Consider the following 20321-nt stretch of genomic DNA (forward strand, 5'->3'; position numbering starts at 1 on the left):
GGGAGGTCATACAGGCAGGTGGAGGCCCCACACAATACTCAGCCTCATCAGGATCATGCCCAGGCATTGTAGGGAGGTCATACAGGCACGTGGAGGCCACACACAATACTCAGCCTCATCAGGAGCATGCCCAAGCGTTGTGGGGAGGTCATACAGGCACGTGGAGGCCACACACAATACTCAGCCTCATCAGGAGCATGCCCAGGCGTTGTAGGGAGGTCATACAGGCACGTGGAGGCCACACACAATACTCAGCCTCATCAGGAGCATGCCCAGGCGTTGTAGGGAGGTCATACAGGCACGTGGAGGCCACACACAATACTCAGCCTCATCAGGAGCATGCCCAGGCGTTGTAGGGAGGTCATACAGGCACGTGGAGGCCACACACAATACTCAGCCTCATCAGGAGCATGCCCAGGCATTGTAGGGAGGTCATACAGACACGGGGAGGCCACACACAATACTCAGCCTCATCAGGAGCATGCCCAGGCATTGTAGGGAGGTCATACAGGCACGTGGAGGCCACACACAATACTCAGCCTCATCAGGAGCATGCCCAGGCATTGTAGGGAGGTCATACAGGCACGTGGAGGCCACACACAATACTCAGCCTCATCAGGAGCATGCCCAGGCATTGTAGGGAGGTCATACAGGCACGTGGAGGCCACACACAATACTCAGCCTCATCAGGAGCATGCCCAGGCGTTGTAGGGAGGTCATACAGGCACGTGGAGACCACACACAATACTCAGCCTCATCAGGAGCATGCCCAGGCGTTGTAGGGAGGTCATACAGGCACGTGGAGGCCACACACAATACTCAGCCTCATCAGGAGCATGCCCAGGCGTTGTAGGGAGGTCATACAGGCACGTGGAGGCCACACACAATACTCAGCCTCATCAGGAGCATGCCCAGGCGTTGTAGGGAGGTCATACAGGCACGTGGAGGCCACACACAATACTCGGCCTCATCAGGAGCATGCCCAGGCGTTGTAGGGAGGTCATACAGGCACGTGGAGGCCCCACACAATACTCAGCCTCATCAGGATCATGCCCAGGTGTTGTAGGGAGGTCATACAGGCACGTGGAGGCCCCACACAATACTCAGCCTCATCAGGATCATGCCCAGGCATTGTAGGGAGGTCATACAGGCACGTGGAGGCCACACACAATACTCACCCTCATCAGGAGCATGCCCAGGCGTTGTAGGGAGGTCATACAGGCACGTGGAGGCCACACACAATACTCAGCCTCATCAGGAGCATGCCCAGGCGTTGTAGGGAGGTCATACAGGCACATGGAGGCCACACACAATACTCAGCCTCATCAGGAGCATGCCCAGGCGTTGTAGGGAGGTCATACAGGCACGTGGAGGCCACACACAATACTCAGCCTCATCAGGAGCATGCCCAGGCGTTGTGGGGAGGTCATACAGGCACGTGGAGGCCACACACAATACTCAGCCTCATCAGGAGCATGCCCAGGCGTTGTAGGGAGGTCATACAGGCACGTGGAGGCCACACACAATACTCAGCCTCATCAGGAGCATGCCCAGGCGTTGTAGGGAGGTCATACAGGCACGTGGAGGCCACACACAATACTCAGCCTCATCAGGAGCATGCCCAGGCGTTGTAGGGAGGTCATACAGGCACGTGGAGGCCACACACAATACTTAGCCTCATCAGGAGCATGCCCAGGCATTGTAGGGAGGTTATACAGGCACGTGGAGGCCACACACAATACTCAGCCTCATCAGGAGCATGCCCAGGCGTTGTAGGGAGGTCATACAGGCACGTGGAGGCCACACACAATACTCAGCCTCATCAGGAGCATGCCCAGACGTTGTAGGGAGGTCATACAGACACGTGGAGGCCACACACAATACTCAGCCTCATCAGGAGCATGCCCGGGCATTGTAGGGAGGTCATAGGAGGTCATACAGGCACGTGGAGGCCACACACAATACTCAGCCTCATCAGGAGCATGCCCAGACGTTGTAGGGAGGTCATACAGACACGTGGAGGCCACACACAATACTCAGCCTCATCAGGAGCATGCCCAGGCATTGTAGGGAGGTCATACAGGCACGTGGAGGCCACACACAATACTCAGCCTCATCAGGAGCATGCCCAGGCGTTGTAGGGAGGTCATACAGGCACGTGGAGGCCACACACAATACTCAGCCTCATCAGGAGCATGCCCAGGCGTTGTGGGGAGGTCATACAGGCACGTGGAGGCCACACACAATACTCAGCCTCATCAGGAGCATGCCCAGGCGTTTTAGGGAGGTCATACAGGCACGTGGAGGCCACACACAATACTCAGCCTCATCAGGAGCATGCCCAGGCGTTGTAGGGAGGTCATACAGGCACGTGGAGGCCACACACAATACTTAGCCTCATCAGGAGCATGCCCAGGCGTTGTAGGGAGGTCATACAGGAACGTGGAGGCCATACACAATACTCAGCCTCATCAGGAGCATGCCCAGGCGTTGTAGGGAGGTCATACAGGCACGTGGAGGCCACACACAATACTCAGCCTCATCAGGAGCATGCCCAGGCATTGTAGGGAGGTCATACAGGCACGTGGAGGCCACACACAATACTCAGCCTCATCAGGAGCATGCCCAGGCGTTGTGGGGAGGTCATACAGGCACGTGGAGGCCACACACAATACTCAGCCTCATCAGGAGTATGCCCAGGCGTTTTAGGGAGGTCATACAGGCACGTGGAGGCCACACACAATACTCAGCCTCATCAGGAGCATGCCCAGGCGTTGTAGGGAGGTCATACAGGCACGTGGAGGCCACACACAATACTCAGCCTCATCAGGAGCATGCCCAGGCATTGTAGGGAGGTTATACAGGCACGTGGAGGCCACACACAATACTCAGCCTCATCAGGAGCATGCCCAGGCGTTGTAGGGAGGTCATACAGGCACGTGGAGGCCACACACAATACTCAGCCTCATCAGGAGCATGCCCAGACGTTGTAGGGAGGTCATACAGACACGTGGAGGCCACACACAATACTCAGCCTCATCAGGAGCATGCCCGGGCATTGTAGGGAGGTCATACAGGCACGTGGAGGCCACACACAATACTCAGCCTCATCAGGAGCATGCCCAGGCATTGTAGGGAGGTCATACAGGCACGTGGAGGCCACACACAATACTCAGCCTCATCAGGAGCATGCCCAGGCATTGTAGGGAGGTCATACAGGCACGTGGAGGCCACACACAATACTCAGCCTCATCAGGAGCATGCCCAGGCGTTGTAGGGAGGTCATACAGGCACGTGGAGACCACACACAATACTCAGCCTCATCAGGAGCATGCCCAGGCGTTGTAGGGAGGTCATACAGGCACGTGGAGGCCACACACAATACTCAGCCTCATCAGGAGCATGCCCAGGCGTTGTAGGGAGGTCATACAGGCACGTGGAGGCCACACACAATACTCAGCCTCATCAGGAGCATGCCCAGGCGTTGTGGGGAGGTCATACAGGCACGTGGAGGCCACACACAATACTCAGCCTCATCAGGAGCATGCCCAGGCGTTTTAGGGAGGTCATACAGGCACGTGGAGGCCACACACAATACTCAGCCTCATCAGGAGCATGCCCAGGCGTTGTAGGGAGGTCATACAGGCACGTGGAGGCCACACACAATACTCAGCCTCATCAGGAGCATGCCCAGGCGTTGTAGGGAGGTCATACAGGCACGTGGAGGCCACACACAATACTCAGCCTCATCAGGAGCATGCCCAGGCGTTGTGGGGAGGTCATACAGGCACGTGGAGGCCACACACAATACTCAGCCTCATCAGGAGCATGCCCAGGCGTTTTAGGGAGGTCATACAGGCACGTGGAGGCCACACACAATACTCAGCCTCATCAGGAGCATGCCCAGGCGTTGTAGGGAGGTCATACAGGCACGTGGAGGCCACACACAATACTCAGCCTCATCAGGAGCATGCCCAGGCGTTGTAGGGAGGTCATACAGGCACGTGGAGGCCACACACAATACTCAGCCTCATCAGGAGCATGCCCAGGCGTTGTAGGGAGGTCATACAGGCACGTGGAGAAGGAATACTCCCGACCAAGGGCAGCCTCTCCTACTGGCCCAAGGTTTTGGAGTTTTTTTTAGTCTTCACTGGACAAAGAATATCAGGATGTTCCACGCAACCACAACGATACTGCAATCCCATCTCGTAACTGAGCTCAGGCTTCAGCTCAGACCGCCAGACATGGTTGAGCTTCACGAAGTCAGCAGGGGTAGCTGCCTCAGCAGGCTGGGGAACAGTTGGTCTTTGAAAGGACAGGGCCAGACATGACAGTTTCCTCACAGGTGTCACTCGTCTGCTCGGCTCCTGGAAGTTGGGAAGGCTTGGCAGTAGACTCTGGGCTTGGCTCATCGAAGACCTTTCGGAAGGCCTGCAGGTCCGAGATGATAAGATCCCCTGCTTCCCATAGGGGGTTGAGCCATGTCCTACTTAGCATCTCCTGCTAAGTAGGACATCAGGAATTCCACTTTAACCTGATTGGAGTAAAAATAAGGAGCAAAAAATTTGAAGTGCTGCATGCACTGCTCCAGGAACCCACAGCACTGCTTCAGATTCCCAAAGTACCATGGCGGATCCGGCGGGACGGGTTCCACTCTTGACGTGCAAGTCATAGGTTGAATAGGCATGACCGCAGGTATTGTGACTTGGGCTGGTGCAGCAAAAGTCGAGGCTTCTGATAGGGTAAAACATTTTCTTGTCACATATATTCGCCAAACAAAGATTCGAATGTCTCAGAGAGCGAAGGACCTTGGGGCACAGCGAAATCCATGGCCTGAGCAACTGTTATGCTCCTAGGTGGTGCAAGTGGTTCGTGGACCCACTGTTCCACAGACCAAACTTACTCTGGAGGGGCGTGACTAAGCAGGTACCTTGGTGTTCACCGGAGCCTCTAGTGGTGAGGTCAGGCTTGTACAGCAGGTAGCTGCCAGGTACCACTCTAGGTCGGTGTTCGGCAAAGGACAGAGACGTTACTTCAGATTCTCAACAGGTCAGGACAGCCAATTGGGACAAGATCAGACTGTGCTGACAGGCTCACACTATGCAGACAGGACGGCCACTGGTGTTACAACTCTCCTGTTAGGTTTTTTTTTGTTTGCTGGTCACATGACCATTTTGCCTATTTAATCCGGCTCCGCCCTCCTGGCTTTGCTGGACTTCATTTGTATTTACTACTGTTGAGCTAGCTTGTTGCTCTGTTGCCGTTCTCTGTTAGTTTTGCTAGGTCTTATGACCTCTTTGCTTTTTGTTGTGTGTTTGTCTTTGACTGCTACTATTTCTGCTAGGAGGTGTCCAACTTATTCCAGTCCCTAGATCTTGTAGGGATCCCTCCCCCACATCTATAGGTCTGCGTTCAGACTAGCCGAGGACTTTAGCGGGTCTGATCGCAGGATCAGGTTCCCCGTTACATCGTAGGGATCTAGTTTAGTTCTATTGTAGGGACAGATCTCCTGCCTTTCCTTAGTCTCTGTAGCAGATCATAATAGTAAGTCCAGCCAGTAAAAAAAAAAAAAAAAAATTCTCTAAGGAAAGACCTCCAGTTTTCCATCATGGTCTCGGTGCAAGATTTGGCTCAACGCTTGCAGGGACTCTCTCTGGAGGTGACCAAGCTCCAACAACACGTGAGTAGCTGTTCTGGAGCGCATTTTGTTGAACCTAAGGTACGTCTGCCTGATCTATTTTTTGGCGAACAACAAGATTTTTTTTCTTTTAAAAATACTTGTCTATTATATTTTCGTTTGAGACCCGGATCCTCTGGTGATGAATCACAGCGCATAGGGTTCATTATGTCACTTTTGCGCAAAGATCCTCAGGGATGGGCCTTCTCTCTCCAACCTAGTGATCCGTGCTTTAGATCAGTGGATAGTTTTTTTTCTGCTTTGGGTTTGTTGTACGATGATCCTGATCGTGTCTCATCTGCTGAGTCTGAATTAAGACGTTTGAGGCAGGGATCAGGTAATGTGGAAAAATATTGTTCTCACTTCCGTCGGTGCTCTGCCCAGGTGGGGTGGAACGATTCTGCTTTGAAAAGCTTGTTTCTTGCAGGGCTATGTGAAAGGGTAAAGGATTTACTGATTGCCTATCCCACACCTGGAAACTTGCAGGAGGCAATGCAATTAGCTATACGGGTGGACAGGAGACTGCGTGAAAGGGTTAATGAGAGCAAATCCTCTGCTATGTCAGCTTTGAGTTCTGAGAGGTTCTGTGCTGACAATGGAGAGCCGATGAAAATTGGGGCGATGGCACCCCGCTCTCAGGAAAAAGACCGCCGACTTTCTGAAGGCTTGTGTTTCTATTGCGGAAATTCTGGTCATTTTATTAAAAGCTGTGTGCTTCGTATGAAGAAAGGAAAAAAAAATGGTCAGTCATGCCCGTATTGTCTGTTTAAATTCTAAGGGAGTATTCCTATCTGCCACTACTGCTGCTCAGGATGAATTAATTGAATTTCGGGTATTTGTGGATTGTGGATCTACTCTGAATGTGATTGATGGGGGATTCTTGGAAAAACTTAATTTAGAACCTAAAACTTTGTCATCCCCTATTGCTGTGGTTTCTGTCGATGGCTCTCCCTTGAAGAGTGTTACTCACAAGGTCTGTGAATTTCCCCTCACTATTAATGGTATTCATCAAGAGAATTTGGATTTGGTGGTATTGAATAATTTGCCTTCTCCAGTAATATTGGGGTTACCCTGGTTGAAATTGCACAATCCTGTGCTGGATTGGTCTACCAATGAAATTAAGTCCTGGAGCCCTAAGTGTTATGACAAGTGTTGTAACGGGCGCATTGCTGCTGTGGATAGAGGGGAGTTGCCTGTACCTATTCAGGATTTTTGGAGAGTTTTTTCTGAGGAGGAGTCGCAGGTTTTGCCTCCCCATAGAGACTATGATTGTACCACTGAATTTGTCCCTGGAGCGACTCTTCCTAAGAGTCGTTTATTTAATCTTACTATTCCTGAGAGAAAGGCTTTGGAGGAATACATACAGACAAGTTTGGCCGCCGGTCACATTAGGCCTTCCAAGTCTCCTGTGGCTGTTGGGTTTTTTTTTGTAAAAAAAAAAGATGGCGGTTTACGTCCTTGTCTGGACTTTCGTGAGATTAATAAAATTACTGTACGCAATCCTTACCCACTGCCATTGATTCCCGATTTATTTAACCAGTTAGTGGGGGCCAAGTGGTTCTCTAAAATTGATCTCCGGGGGGCATACAATTTGTTGCGCATGAAGGAGGGTGATGAATGGAAGACTGCTTTTAACACTCCTGTGGGTCATTTTGAGAATCTGGTTATGCCTTTTGGTCTTACCAATGCTCCAGCATTTTTTCAGAATCTTATTAATGACATCCTTAGACCTTTAATCGGCAAAAATGTGGTTGTGTATTTGGATGACATTTTGATTTATTCGCCAGATCTGGAGTCTCATTGGCGGAGCGTACGTGAGGTATTGCAGTTGTTGATGGACAATTCGCTTTTTGCTAAGCTGGAGAAATGTGAGTTCGCTGTACAGAGAATTAGTTTTTTGGGCTACATTATCTCCAGTGAAGGTTTTGAGATGGATCCGGTTAAAGTTCAAGCTGTGCAGGAATGGCCTAGGCCTATTGGTTTGAAATCGATACAGAGGTTTTTGGGTTTCGCCAATTATTACAGAAAATTCATAAAAAAATTTTCTATTATTGTCAAACCGCTGACCGATCTCACCAGGAAAGGTGCTGATGCGGTTCAGTGGTCTTCTGAGGCCATTGAAGCTTTTGTGTATCTCAAGGAGAGGTTCACCTCTGCTCCCATCCTTATGCAGCCTGATGTGACTAAGCCGTTTTTGGTTGAGGTTGATGCTTCCTCTGTGGGGGTTGGCGCAGTATTGTCTCAGGATAACGGGGATGGATTACATCCCTGTGCCTTTTTTTCAAAAAAAATTTTCCGAGACTGAACTTAATTATGATATTGGTAATCGGGAATTGCTGGCTATTAAACTCGCATTTGAACACTGGCGTCACCTCTTGGAAGGTGCTGAATTTCCCGTTCAGGTTCTCACTGATCATAAAAATCTGATCTATCTTCATGCTGCCAAGCGCTTGAATGCCCGTCAGGCTAGGTGGGCACTTTTTTTCTCACGGTTTAATTTTTCCGTTACTTACATCCCGGGTACCAAGAATGTTAAAGCGGATTCTTTGTCTCGCAGCTTTTCTCCCATGGTCGGTGTTGAGGAGGAAGAGGAGAACATTTTACAAGAAGGTGTTGTGATAGCTGCTTTGGACTCCGTTTTGGAGGATGAGATTCTTAAAGCACAGGAGAATGCCCCATCTAACACTCCCCAAGGGATGTTGTTTGTGCCTAGGACCTTTAGGAGAGATTTGTTTGTTGAGTGTCATGAGTCTCGGTTGGCAGAAAATCCTAGAATTTCTGAGACCAAGAGACTTGTGGGTCGCAGTTTTTGGTGACCTGGATGGCAGAAGGAAGTCATTAAGTGGGTGCGCCAATGTACTGTGTGTGCTAGATCCAAGTCTTCGCATGCTTCTGCTGCGGGGTTGCTTTGCCCTCTGGAGGTTCCTAGTGCACCTTGGACACATCTGGCTATGGACTTTATTACTGACCTTCCTCCCTCTGAAGGTTTCACGGTCATCTGGGTGGTCGTGGACCGTTTTAGCAAGATGTGTCACTTGGTTCCCTTCATCAAACTTCCTTGCGCTAAGACACTCGCTAAGGCCTTTGTCAAGGAGATTGTCAGACTACATGGTGTTCCTACTGACATTGTTTCTGATAGGGGACCTCAGTTCGTGGCTCGTTTTTGGCGTGCCTTTTGTGACAGGTTGGGAGTTCATTTGTCGTTTTCATCCGGATATCATCCTGAGTCTAATGGCCAGACAGAAAGGAAGAACCAGGATGTTGAGCAGTTCTTGCGTTGTTTTGTGGCAGACAATCAAGAGGGGTGGTCTGAGTTTCTGCCACTTGCTGAATTTGCTCTTAACAACCATACATCCTCTTCTGCTGGGTGTTCGCCTTTTTTTGTTGTTCTGGGAGACATCCGTCTTTTGGGTCATTTTCCAAATTGGTTTCGGCTGTGCCTGAGGAGGAGAGTTTTTCCGGTGATTTGGAGAGAGTTTGGACGGATGTGCGTGGTAATCTTCAGGAGGCTAACAAAAAATCTAAGAGGTACTTTGATAGGAAACGGCAAGAGGTTTTGTTTGCTGTTGGTGACATGGTTTGGTTGTCCTCTAAGAATCTGCGATTGAGGATTCCTTCTAAAAAATTGGGTCCCAAGTTCGTAGGGCCCTTTAAGGTACTTCAGATAGTTAACCAATCTGCTGTTAGGCTGGAGGTTCCTACGTCCTGGAGGATTAACCCGGTGTTTCATGTTTCTCTGTTGAAAAAAGCTGATGTGTCGGATGGTGACGCCTCTGCCACTGTTCCTCCGGTGGTGGAGGACGGGGAATATGAAATTTCCCGCATCCTAAATTCTAGACGGTATAGAGGGAGTTTGCAGTATCTCGTCGCTTGGAAGGGTTTCGGACCTGAGGATAACTCATGGGTGAGGGGGGATGATGTTTCTGCCCCCAGACTTGTCCGAGCGTTTCACAGGAGGTTTCCTGGTAAGCCTGGGCCTAGGGGATCCGGAGGATCCTCTTAGAAGAGGGGGTACTGTTACAACTCTCCTGTTAGGTTTTTTTTAGTTTGCTGGTCACATGACCATTTTGCCTATTTAATCTGGCTCCGCCCTTCTGGCTTTGCTGGACTTCATTTGTATTTACTACTGTTGAGCTAGCTTGTTGCTCTATTGCCGTTCCCTGTTAGTTTTGCTAGGTCTTCTGACCTCTTCGCTTTTTGTTGTGTGTTTGTCTTTGACTGCTTCTATTTCTGCTAGGAGGTGTCCTACTTAATCCCAGTCCTTAGATCTTGTAGGGATCCCTCCCCCACATCTATAGGTCTGCGTTCAGACTAGCCGAGGACTTTAGCGGGTCTGATCGCAGGATCAGGTTCCCCGTTACATCGTAGGGATCTAGTTTAGTTCTATTGTAGGGACAGATCTCCTGCCTTTCCTTAGTCTCTTAAGCAGATCATAACAACTGGGACAGATTCACACTGTGCAGACAGGACAGCCACTGGGACAGGTTCAGACTGTGCAGACAGGGTGGCCACTGGGACGAGTTAACACTATGCAGACAGGACGGCCACTGGGACAGGATCAGACTGTGCCGATGTCGGGGTCGTAACGACAATCCACTCGTCCTCCAGTCACTCCAAATTAAGGCTATGAGCATGGGTCAACCATTCAAAGAATGAGTCAGACAACAAGCTGGTTCAAACTCAGAGCATGCTCAGAAGGCTACTGGCAAGCCACGATCTCAGCAATGTTCTGTCTTTATTTCCGCATGCACAAACCTAAATACACTACATAATGGGGAGGGGAAAGGGAGTGTTCGGGGCGGGGTAAGCCATGAATGTCTAGTATCCGGCCACTCCTGATTGGTCCACGTCTCCTTAACTCAGTCTCTGGGCAGATATTGCAACAGTCAGTTGATGATCCGGTTTCATTTCTCTGAAATAGGTGTTGGCTGATACTGGCACCATCTTAGCATAAGTTTCGATCTAAGTAACACGTAGCAAGGAAAGCTTATTGTTATAAGACACAAAATGGTGGTTAGTACATAAGCAAAGCGTATAAAAGTATAAAAGTGGAAAAAATATATTCTTTCTGACCCTGACACCGACAGGACGGTCACTGGTACAGGTTCACACTGTGCAGACAGCACGACCTCCGGGACAGGTTCACACTGTGCAGACAGGACGGTCACTGGGACAAGTTCACACTGTGCAGACAGGTCGGCCACTGGGACAGGTTCACACTGCGCAGACAGGACGATCACTGAGACAAGTTCACACTGTGCAGACAGGACGGCCACTGGGACAGGTTAAGGCTACGTCTGGCCTGGGTATTCAGCTCCCAGGGTGTCAGACAGGTACAGCCAATGCGGCCACAGGGTACAGGTACCGCAGACGTGGTTTCGGGATTCGAACACCGCCAAAGCGGTCACAGGTAACAAGGACTATGGTACACAGGATACTATAGCTGGCTAGGGATTGGGGACCTGACAACATACAGTTGCATACACACCAACCACCTAACAGAACTATAGGGGTTGTTCACGCACCCCTCTATTAGGGAGGGTACCTTTTATACAAGATGACTCCCAGCTATCGACTGGGAGACACCTTACAGGTGAACAAACATTTAACTACATGCCTCCCAGCTGATGCTGGGAGCGTTTAGCATGTACAAGCGCTGCCTCTTTAAGTACAAGGGAGCACACGTGCCCTATGCACGCTGCCGGGACAGTGCGGTGTGCACGTCAGGAAGTGACAAGAGCAGGGAGCTCGCCACGGGGCCGGGGCGGTGAGCAAGCCAGCGTCTCTGCATAGAGCGAGAAGGGGACACCATGCAGGGGCGCCGGCAATGGCACTACACCAGCCCTCACTAACTGAAGATTTAGGTCCTTTCATAATGGAAGCTTATGTCACAGATGCTTTGATAGTTTGAGAATTTAAGATAAATCCAAAAAGAAAGTCTTAATTCTATGCCAGAAGGTTCGTTCTTGTAGGGTCATTATTACTAAACGTATTTCATGTCTGGTCATAGACCACTGCAGAAAATGGAGGATGAAGATCATACGAGACGACTACCTACATTTCTTCAAGGTTTTTCAGATGTGTAAAATTAATCCATCTGATTCCTGACCAAACAGAACAATTATAATTATTATCATTTAACGGCCTTTGGCTCGGTCCTGAGCCGTGGTGACTGGATGCATGAACACTCTGAACTATCAACATGGAAAATCACTCTTTACAGGGCCGAAGGCGGACGTCCTTTGGTAGAAAGAGATATTCATAATGGAAACAATCAATTCCGTTATTTCCATCTTGTAAATTAACGACATTTTGGTCAATGTAGACCTTATTAGATGCCGATTTGCACCTTTCTACTTCAGCGGAAGAGCGCGCATTTCTCAGGATTGCTGTATTCAAGGAAACGTTTTCATCTCAAATCCAAAGTTTCCCTCTCACCAGTTTCAAGAGTGTTCACAAAAGTGGCCATTGTTGCCATAACAGCTTTATACCTTCAGGGAATATGTCATTAGGTATTGTGAAGACCCGGGGTCTTCCGTTGGCATAACGCTACTCAGACAGAACAGGGTGAGGGTAAAACAGCGTGGCAATACTTTATTGAACCACAAAGCGGACAACAAACACACAGAACAGTCCCAGCAAATACCCAAGATGGTAAAACATTACACAGTCTCACACTTCCGCTGGCCCACCAGGGATGGAACAGCTGTGACTTTGGAGACTTCCAGGGCTAACTACCTCAACCAGTGGCCCCCCGTTTTTCGCAGGCCCCCACAGAGCGGAGCAGCTCATCCCCCAAGATTGGCTGGCAAACACCCTACAATGGTATTTAACATATCTAGCAAACATTCATTGCTCTAGCTAATCTATTTACATAGTTTGTATCAAAGGGGCTCTTGTAAATACACATCATTGTTTCAGAATCAAAGAGCGGATAGCATTCAGGGTTTTACAAATAATAGTCTGTGTTAATCAACTAAAGAAGAACACAGATTAAAGAGTCAACATAAAAATAAAGGTGTGCTGCTCTTGCCATTATAAAGTATGTCTGGCATAATTAAGATTGTACTCCGTATCGTCACACCTATCTAGATTATTGGCTGGTTATGGCACCCTTCGCCAATAAACCTTCAGTCTCTCCTTTGAGCAACTCTCCAACTTCTCCAGAAACTGTAGTTTCTTTTCAACATCATTTAACTTCTGATACCAAGAAGTCATTCCTTTGTTTCATGATGGCCTCTACATACCAAACCTTGTTTCTTCCTGAGGACAAGATTTTTAACTTCAAGAAAGAAGTCGGTCTTCTTATTTATCCTTCCCATGTCTTTGTCACACAAGGAGTGGAAAAGACTTAGTGCAACACAAAGGGAAGAGGGAAAGGGAGCCCAGACTCTAGGGAAAGGGGGGAGTGAAGACCTCCTAGGCTGATATAGCGTCACCCTGTCTCCACTAACGTCCCTATATTGGTTCTTCACTAATTGCTGCACGCGAGCCTCGTCCTGTCTTTCCCTGGCATTTGGCCCTGGCTAGGGTGGGAGGGGGATGAGCGCTAGTCGAACCCCACTGACAACTAAAGACAACAAGGGGGAACAAACAAGGGAAGATAGCTTAGCTTTTAGTCGACTTCAGAGAGATAACACCCGCCCTCATAGCTCCAGAGAGGAAGAAGTAATGCACTTGCTCCGAGCATTCACAAGGGGAAATGTGAGTATCGCCGGCACCTCCCTCCAGCAGACAGCAGGTATTTATACACCCAGGCTAGGGTGTTAATTAGCAAGAGGAAGGTAGCCGCTGGGTCCTACAGAGACAGCCTCTAAGAAGGTGTCTGTAATGCCAAATGAAGAGATCTCCTGCAACCAGCTGCAGGGCGACTGTCTGTCACTTCTGACACACCTGTGACAGTCTTGGTGCATTTGACTCCACAGTTCTGGGGCTGGTAACCGCTTCCATCAGTGCAATCCTTCGGGTGAAGACTCATTTTTTTCAAGATCTGCCACAGGGAATTCTTTTTGTCTGAAATGGCAATCTTGTAGATTATCACAAGTAATATGAAATTATTCCTCTTATTCGCAGGACTTTCTTTGGTGCTTTTAACATCCGGTCTTTCCAGAGTGTAATGTTTTCAACTGATGGAGCAAATTGTTATAACTACTGATGCTTCATTCTGATACTGATTCATCGATCAGTTTGGGGACAGATCCTAAAATAGAAAATATTCATTCATCTCAGGTAAATGAAAGATGTAAGACTTGCACTCTTTCATCTCAAGAATCAAGCACGGAGAAGGTCTGGTCTGGTCAGAATATGCAGTTACGTATTTTACATCAACAAGACAAGGAGCACGAGACGTTTCGCCTGGTGATGAGAAGACAGGACAATCCTGAAGTGGTCAGAGTGAAGTCTGCCAGACTGAGGAGCCGTGGATTCAACAGGTCCAGGATGATCTTCGGAAGAGTCTGAACCCAGGAGAGTGGACTTTCTCCATCAAGTACTTTCACTAACAGATTGGGAACGTCTCAGATACATCTGTTGCTGACCAAGTAAAATTACAAGTTGACTTCCTTTAGTTTTCTCAGTAAAGATGAACTTCAAGAGGTTTTACTATAAAAAAAAAATAAAAATTTGGCCACCAACATCATGCTCGAAAGCTTTCTGAAATGCTAGGTAGCCCCGTTTTGTCCCTAAAGGGCATGTTTTCCAGGCTTGTTACATCAATGGAGTGGAGAATAGTGGAAACCTCAGCACAAAGATCTTCTACTCCAGAACACCTAGGCTGCTTCTTCTCTTGTTATAAGGATAGTAAATCTAGAGACTGAACCTGCTGGATGTTTGGTCGCAGGTTGCACTCGACTTTGCCGTCACCTATCACTTGTTACCAACTCTGTATGGCGAGTTTGGCAAAAAAAAACAGGTATCGATCAGTGCTGGTGCCGTACTACGTGGCTGGCGTCTGTGCTGTGCAGCCGGCACCTGAGTCTATCTGTCAGAGCCGACTCTGACCTCAGCCGTTCAAACCTTTAGATGCCACTGTCAATTGCGACAACAGCATTTATGAGGCTGGAAACAGAGTGCCGATGGCATCGTAATGGAAGCCGGGGGGGTTAATGAAGTCCCTCATATCCGCCATGTTTGTACACCTGCTATTACAGGAGTGTGGTGATTTTACATTACGATATTACATAACTGCAGTGTATCGTACAAGCGATTGCAAATTAAAACTCCCTTCGAGGACCAATAAAAAATGGAGAAAAAAAAAAACAATGAAAAACATATAAAGAATTCAGAAAGTTGTATAGGTCTTGTTATGGAGGAGTTATGGATTAGGGGAATAAATCCGATATCATTGGACACCCGGCCACATCTCCTGTGTGCAAAAAATTTAATTAACAAGGATCCGACAGTGATGAGAAGAGAAAATGTTCTCTGTGTATTTTTCTCACCAGAAAAGGGAGGCTAAAATATGCGGGAAAAGATAAAGGCCGCTAAGGCAGACTGGACGTGTCTTGTCCAAACCAGGGACATCAAACTGCAATGGATGTACAATATTTCCATGTCATACCTATAATAATCTACGTATATATATATCTGTGATTGGGGGACCTAATAACTTCCATGTATAACACCAATGCTGGCGCCCCTGAATGGTTCCCCTTTCCCCTCCATGCAGGGACGCCAACATACTCACCGCCCCGGCCAAGCGGTGACCTTCCTGTTTCCTGTGCACGCTACACAGGCTTCCCGGAGGCACGCCTAGTGCGCATGCACTCCTCTGTTCTTAAAGGGGCAGAGAAAATACTGAAAATGCACCCAGCCAATGGCTGGGAGGCATCCTGTATAAAAGGCACCCTCCCCAATAGGGATGTGCCTGAGCAACCCCTGTAGTTTCCCTACAATTCTTGTGTGTGCAAGTGTATGTTCTAATCCATTGAAGTTGTTTGTTATCTTGATTCTGTTCCTGTATAGTGTGTACGTTACCCTGAAGCCGCTACAGCGGTAGCTGAACCCCGAAGTCGTTCGGGTGGATCTTGAACCTGCTCCGGAAGTACCTGAACCCCGAAGCCGCTCTGGCGGTACCTGAAGCCGCTACAGCGGAAGCGAATCCCGAAGCCGTTCCGGCGGACCCTGAACCTGCTCCGGAGGTACCTGAAACCTGGAGCCGCTCCGGCGGACCCTGAACCTGCTCCGGAGGTACCTGAAACCTAGAGCCGCTCCAGCGGTACCTGAACCCTGAAGCCTCTCCTGTGGACCCTGAACCTGCTCCGGAGGTACCTGAACCCTGATGCCGCACCTGTCTGAACAGGTTCCGAATCCAGCCTTGTCTGTTACTCCGTGTCAGTATCCATTCTGCCTAAGAATCCAGAACCTGTGAAGTCTGGAAAGAGTCCGAACCCTCTCCTGCCAGTTACTCCGAGACCAGCCTTTGTCTGTGAGGCTGAACCTTGGGGTCAGAAGCGCCAGTATCGGGGACTGCCTAAAAGTGGTACCTGGCGGCTACTTGCAGCTGAAGCCTTACTCCACTGTTATGAGATCCAGTGAACACCAGGTAGCCGCTTAGCTATGCCCCTCCTAGGTGAGCCAGGCCAGTGGCACAGTGGGTTTGAGCGCCGGTACTTTCAGTCTTGGGGAAACCACAGCAATGTAATATCAGCCTGAATTAGGGACATTTCATAGTGATCGGTGTGCAGGATGGTGCATGTATGCTTGGAAATATGGTGTCATATCACTCCACTAGGAGGTTTCTCAGGGAAAATATGACATAAATTAGAATTATGTCCCGCACCGTCTTTCCTTGCATACACTTAGCCGTCGTCCTCTCACCAGACCTCGAGGAAGTGGGGGACGGACAAGACCCTTTATGATGTCTCATCCAGAAAACCTCATTGTTGGACCCAGGAGAACAACGGGAACTATGGAAGTGTCTACATTTTGGTGCGGACTCCTGAAAATAATCGTAGGACAGACTCATAAAGTGGGAACAATGAAAACTTCAGCCAAATAAAGTTATAGCTATGACGAAGAAGGAAAAGTGGTGAGGGGCCTGGTGGGCCCAGCGTGTCATGTGACCTGCCAGCCATAACAAGGTCACAGTGACGGTCATTATGGTGTCCTAGCATTGGGCTAGTGAGACGCCATGTAGCGCCAGCGCAGCCATGAATAGTCAAGGAAATCACCAAAATTAGCAATGAACATTATTGACTTGTATTCACTCCTTTATTTGCTCCACATTGGTGACCATGGAACCCACCCTGGCCCCCCGCAGGTTCTCAGTGACCACTGCTCCCACCCTGGCCTCCCCACAGGCTCTCGGTGACCACTGCTCACACCCTGGCCCCCCACAGGCTATGAGTGACCACTGCTCCAACCCTGGACCCCACACAGGCTCTGAATTGACCTCTGCTCCCACCCTAGCCCCCCTCCCCCACAGCCTCTCAGTGACCTCTCTGCTCTATTTAGCCCTTCTGGTTACTATGGAGCTCACTCAGGACGAACATGCACCGCGCACTGCACAATGCGCATATTTAAATATAACGGCCAATAGCATCGATCCTTCTATCCGACCAATCAGATTCCTCGTCGCACGCGGCCGGCTCGTTCCGTCGTTCTGCCCACTCATCTGCCAATAGGAAGCCGGAACTGGTGACGTCACCGCTAGTATAAATAAAGCCGGAACGGAAGCTCTTTCTTCTTTCGTGTACATTCTCCTCTGGTGAAAGTGAGTGATATGTGTGCTGGGAGGCGGGAGCGCGGCTGTGCCGGATGGGTGGGGTTGTCTGTGATTAGGACAGCTCTATATCCTTCCTTTGTGCTGTATACACTTAGTGTATTGTGTTCTGTGACTGCCCTGATCTCAGGGCTGCGCTGCTGGGACTTGTAGTTCTCCAGCTGGGAGTCACTCTGTATTTGTGCTCTGTTGTGAGTCTCACTGCTGCTGTTGTCCTCTGGTGTCTGCTGCTGTTCTTACTATTTACTCTGACTCCTTCTTCCTTTCAGGATGGCGGCCAGCAACAAGGAGCAGACCTTCATCGCCGTCAAGCCTGATGGCGTCCAGCGCGGCCTGGTCGGCGACATCATCAAGCGCTTCGAGCAGAAAGGCTTCCGGATGGTGTCCCTGAAGATGCGGCAGGTGAGGCCGCTGCAGAGGATGTCAGCCCCCCCCTCCAATTTGATTTCTGACCCTTGGTGTTAATCTGCATTATTTCTAATCCTGGAGTACAGGCTCTGCCCTAATCTGCCCCGGTGCCTCTGTGACCTTGTGGCGTGTCCTGGTTGGTGGCTCCGGGGCTTCCTGGGTGCAGGCGGTGGTGGCTCTGGTGTTTCCTGGGTGCAGGTGGTGGCGGTGCCTCTGTGACCTTGTGGCGTGTCCTGGTTGGTGGCTCCGGGGCTTCCGGGTGCAGGCGGCGGTAGCTCCGGGGCTTCCTGGGTGCAGGCGGTGGTGGCTCTGGGGTTTCCTGGGTGCAGGTGGTGGCGGTGCCTCGGTGACCTTGTGGCGTGTCCTGGTTGGTGGCTCCGGGGCTTCCTGGGTGCAGGCGGTGGTGGCTCTGGGGTTTCCTGGGTGCAGGTGGTGGCGGTGCCTCGGTGACCTTGTGGCGTGTCCTGGTTGGTGGCTCCGGGGCTTCCTGGGTGCAGGCGGCGGTGGCTCTGGGGCTTCCTGGGTGCTGGCGGGTGGCTCCAGAGTTTGCAGAAGGAACTCTCCTCCTTGCATTAGTCACGTTAACCCTTTGTGGCTCCTCTGTATTCCATGTACTCCCATCCCTGGGGGCAGAATAACCGGAATACTCACACTAGTCTCGTGCGCTTATTTTTCCTTCTAGGCTTCCAAAGAGCTTCTGCAGCAGCACTACATCGACCTGAAGGATCGCCCCTTCTACAACGGACTGGTGGACTATATGCACTCCGGACCCGTGGTCACCATGGTTAGTGGGGTCTGCTCTATTCTGAATGGTCATTAATGAATCCACAGAAAAGTTTGTGGGGGAGGGTGGAAATGTCAACCCTGATACACCTGCCCTGCAGGGCTAGCAGTGTTGTGGACACCCCTGAAGACAATTCTGTGCTGTTGGGTGTCTTTCTTTTTCCACCTGCGCGGAGTCACTGCTGGATAAAGGAGGAAAAACTCCAGAAGTTTCCAGTAATCCTTGCTCTTATTTTGCAGGTCTGGGAAGGGTTAAATGTGGTTAAGACCGGCCGTGTCATGCTGGGAGAGACCAACCCTGCTGACTCCAAGCCTGGCACCATCAGGGGAGACTTCGCCATCCAGGTTGGCAGGTGAGCGGCCGCCTCGTGTACTCAGTCACGTATAATGGGACTTTCTTCTCCCCTCTGCCCATATTGTGCCTCATGCTCTGCTCTCAGTGAGATTTCCCTGCACTGGTTTCCATTGTTTTCAGACTAAAGTCTAAAAATTTTTATTTTGGTCTTTAATGTTAGTTATTCTGAATGGTGCATGGGGGGAGACTCACAAATTTTGCCCAACAAATTGAATATATTTTTAGATCTAAAAGTTGTACAGTTTGATCTACTAAAAAATGTCACATAAAATGTAATCATTCCTTCCCACGTGAAAGAGGAGACTGTGGTAATACTAAGCTGGATTTGTAGAATAGCACATCCCAGGTTGTATACACAGTGCCCCCTACAGACTGGGGCAGGTATTGCATGTTCTGGCTGGTGGTTCCCTTTGCCTTACAGCCTGTGTGGTGCTGAACATCATAAAGTAAATGTTGCATAAAGACAATTGCTTACAGGGCAATTCCTCCCCTTGGATCAGTGTCTCCTGTAATCCAGGCTGATACAGCAGTGATTTATCGGGGGTCACTGTAATCCCGGAGGTCGCAGAGGTGGATGAGCGGAGACTGATAATCCCGGTACAATGTGATCTGTCGCTGCAGATTAACCCGCTGTAATGTCAGCTGCGGATCCTGGGCAGAGATTACAGTAATACCGCGCCGTGGAGCACAGCCAGTGCGCCGCATTGTCCCTGCTCTTATGTAATGTCCTACTCCAGTCACACCCAGAGCTGCAACCACAATGCTGCTGGTTATACAATGTGGTTTATTGTGCTGCATTTGTGTGAAGTTAGTTTAGGCTGGGGTGCAAGGACAAGTATGGAACACCCTGCTGACTGTCTCCTCTCTCCTGCAGGAACATCATCCATGGTAGTGACTCCGTGGAGAGTGCCAAGAAGGAAATTGCCTTGTGGTTTAAGCCAGAAGAGCTGGTGGATTACCAGAACTGTGCCTACCAGTGGGTGTACGAGAACTGAGCGCCCTCTAGTGGGTGTACGAGAACTGAGCGCCCTCTGCCACCACCGTACTGTATTCCGTTACTGCTCCGCAATATAAGTATTACAACCCGTCCTGTGAGAGGCGCTGCAGCGCCGGCCAGACAATCTCCGATATTAATAAACCTTCAACCTGGTTTGCACAATCTGAACTGTGGTTTATGTTGTGGATAACAGGGGGTGGGGGAGGGGGCAAAGCTGGAGGGGCTGGAACATGGGCGCATCCCTGCCCACAGGTGGAGCAGCATGTGAGCTGTGGCAGATCTTTGATGTCAAATCATTACTGATCCTGAGTTACATCCTGTATTATACTCCAGAGCTGCACTCACTATTCTGCTGGTGCAGTCACTGTGTACATTACAT

General features: G+C 49.8%; 1 protein-coding gene across 1 annotated transcript; it reads left to right on the forward strand.

The window, feature by feature from the left end:
• The first annotated feature begins 17259 nt into the window (after positions 1-17259).
• On the forward strand, positions 17260-20104 carry LOC141162563 (nucleoside diphosphate kinase A1). The gene is made up of 5 exons (XM_073648789.1): positions 17260-17390; positions 17669-17801; positions 18490-18591; positions 18831-18943; positions 19820-20104. Exons 2-5 carry the CDS (start codon positions 17670-17672, stop codon positions 19938-19940), a joined length of 468 nt encoding a protein of 155 aa, XP_073504890.1. The 5' UTR covers positions 17260-17390; position 17669; the 3' UTR covers positions 19941-20104.
• The last annotated feature ends 217 nt before the right edge of the window (positions 20105-20321 follow it).

This window comes from Phyllobates terribilis, unplaced genomic scaffold (assembly GCF_046119375.1).
Source record: "Phyllobates terribilis strain yellow unplaced genomic scaffold, ASM4611937v1 Scaffold_9__5_contigs__length_417890890, whole genome shotgun sequence".
Lineage (NCBI taxonomy): Eukaryota > Metazoa > Chordata > Amphibia > Anura > Dendrobatidae > Phyllobates > Phyllobates terribilis.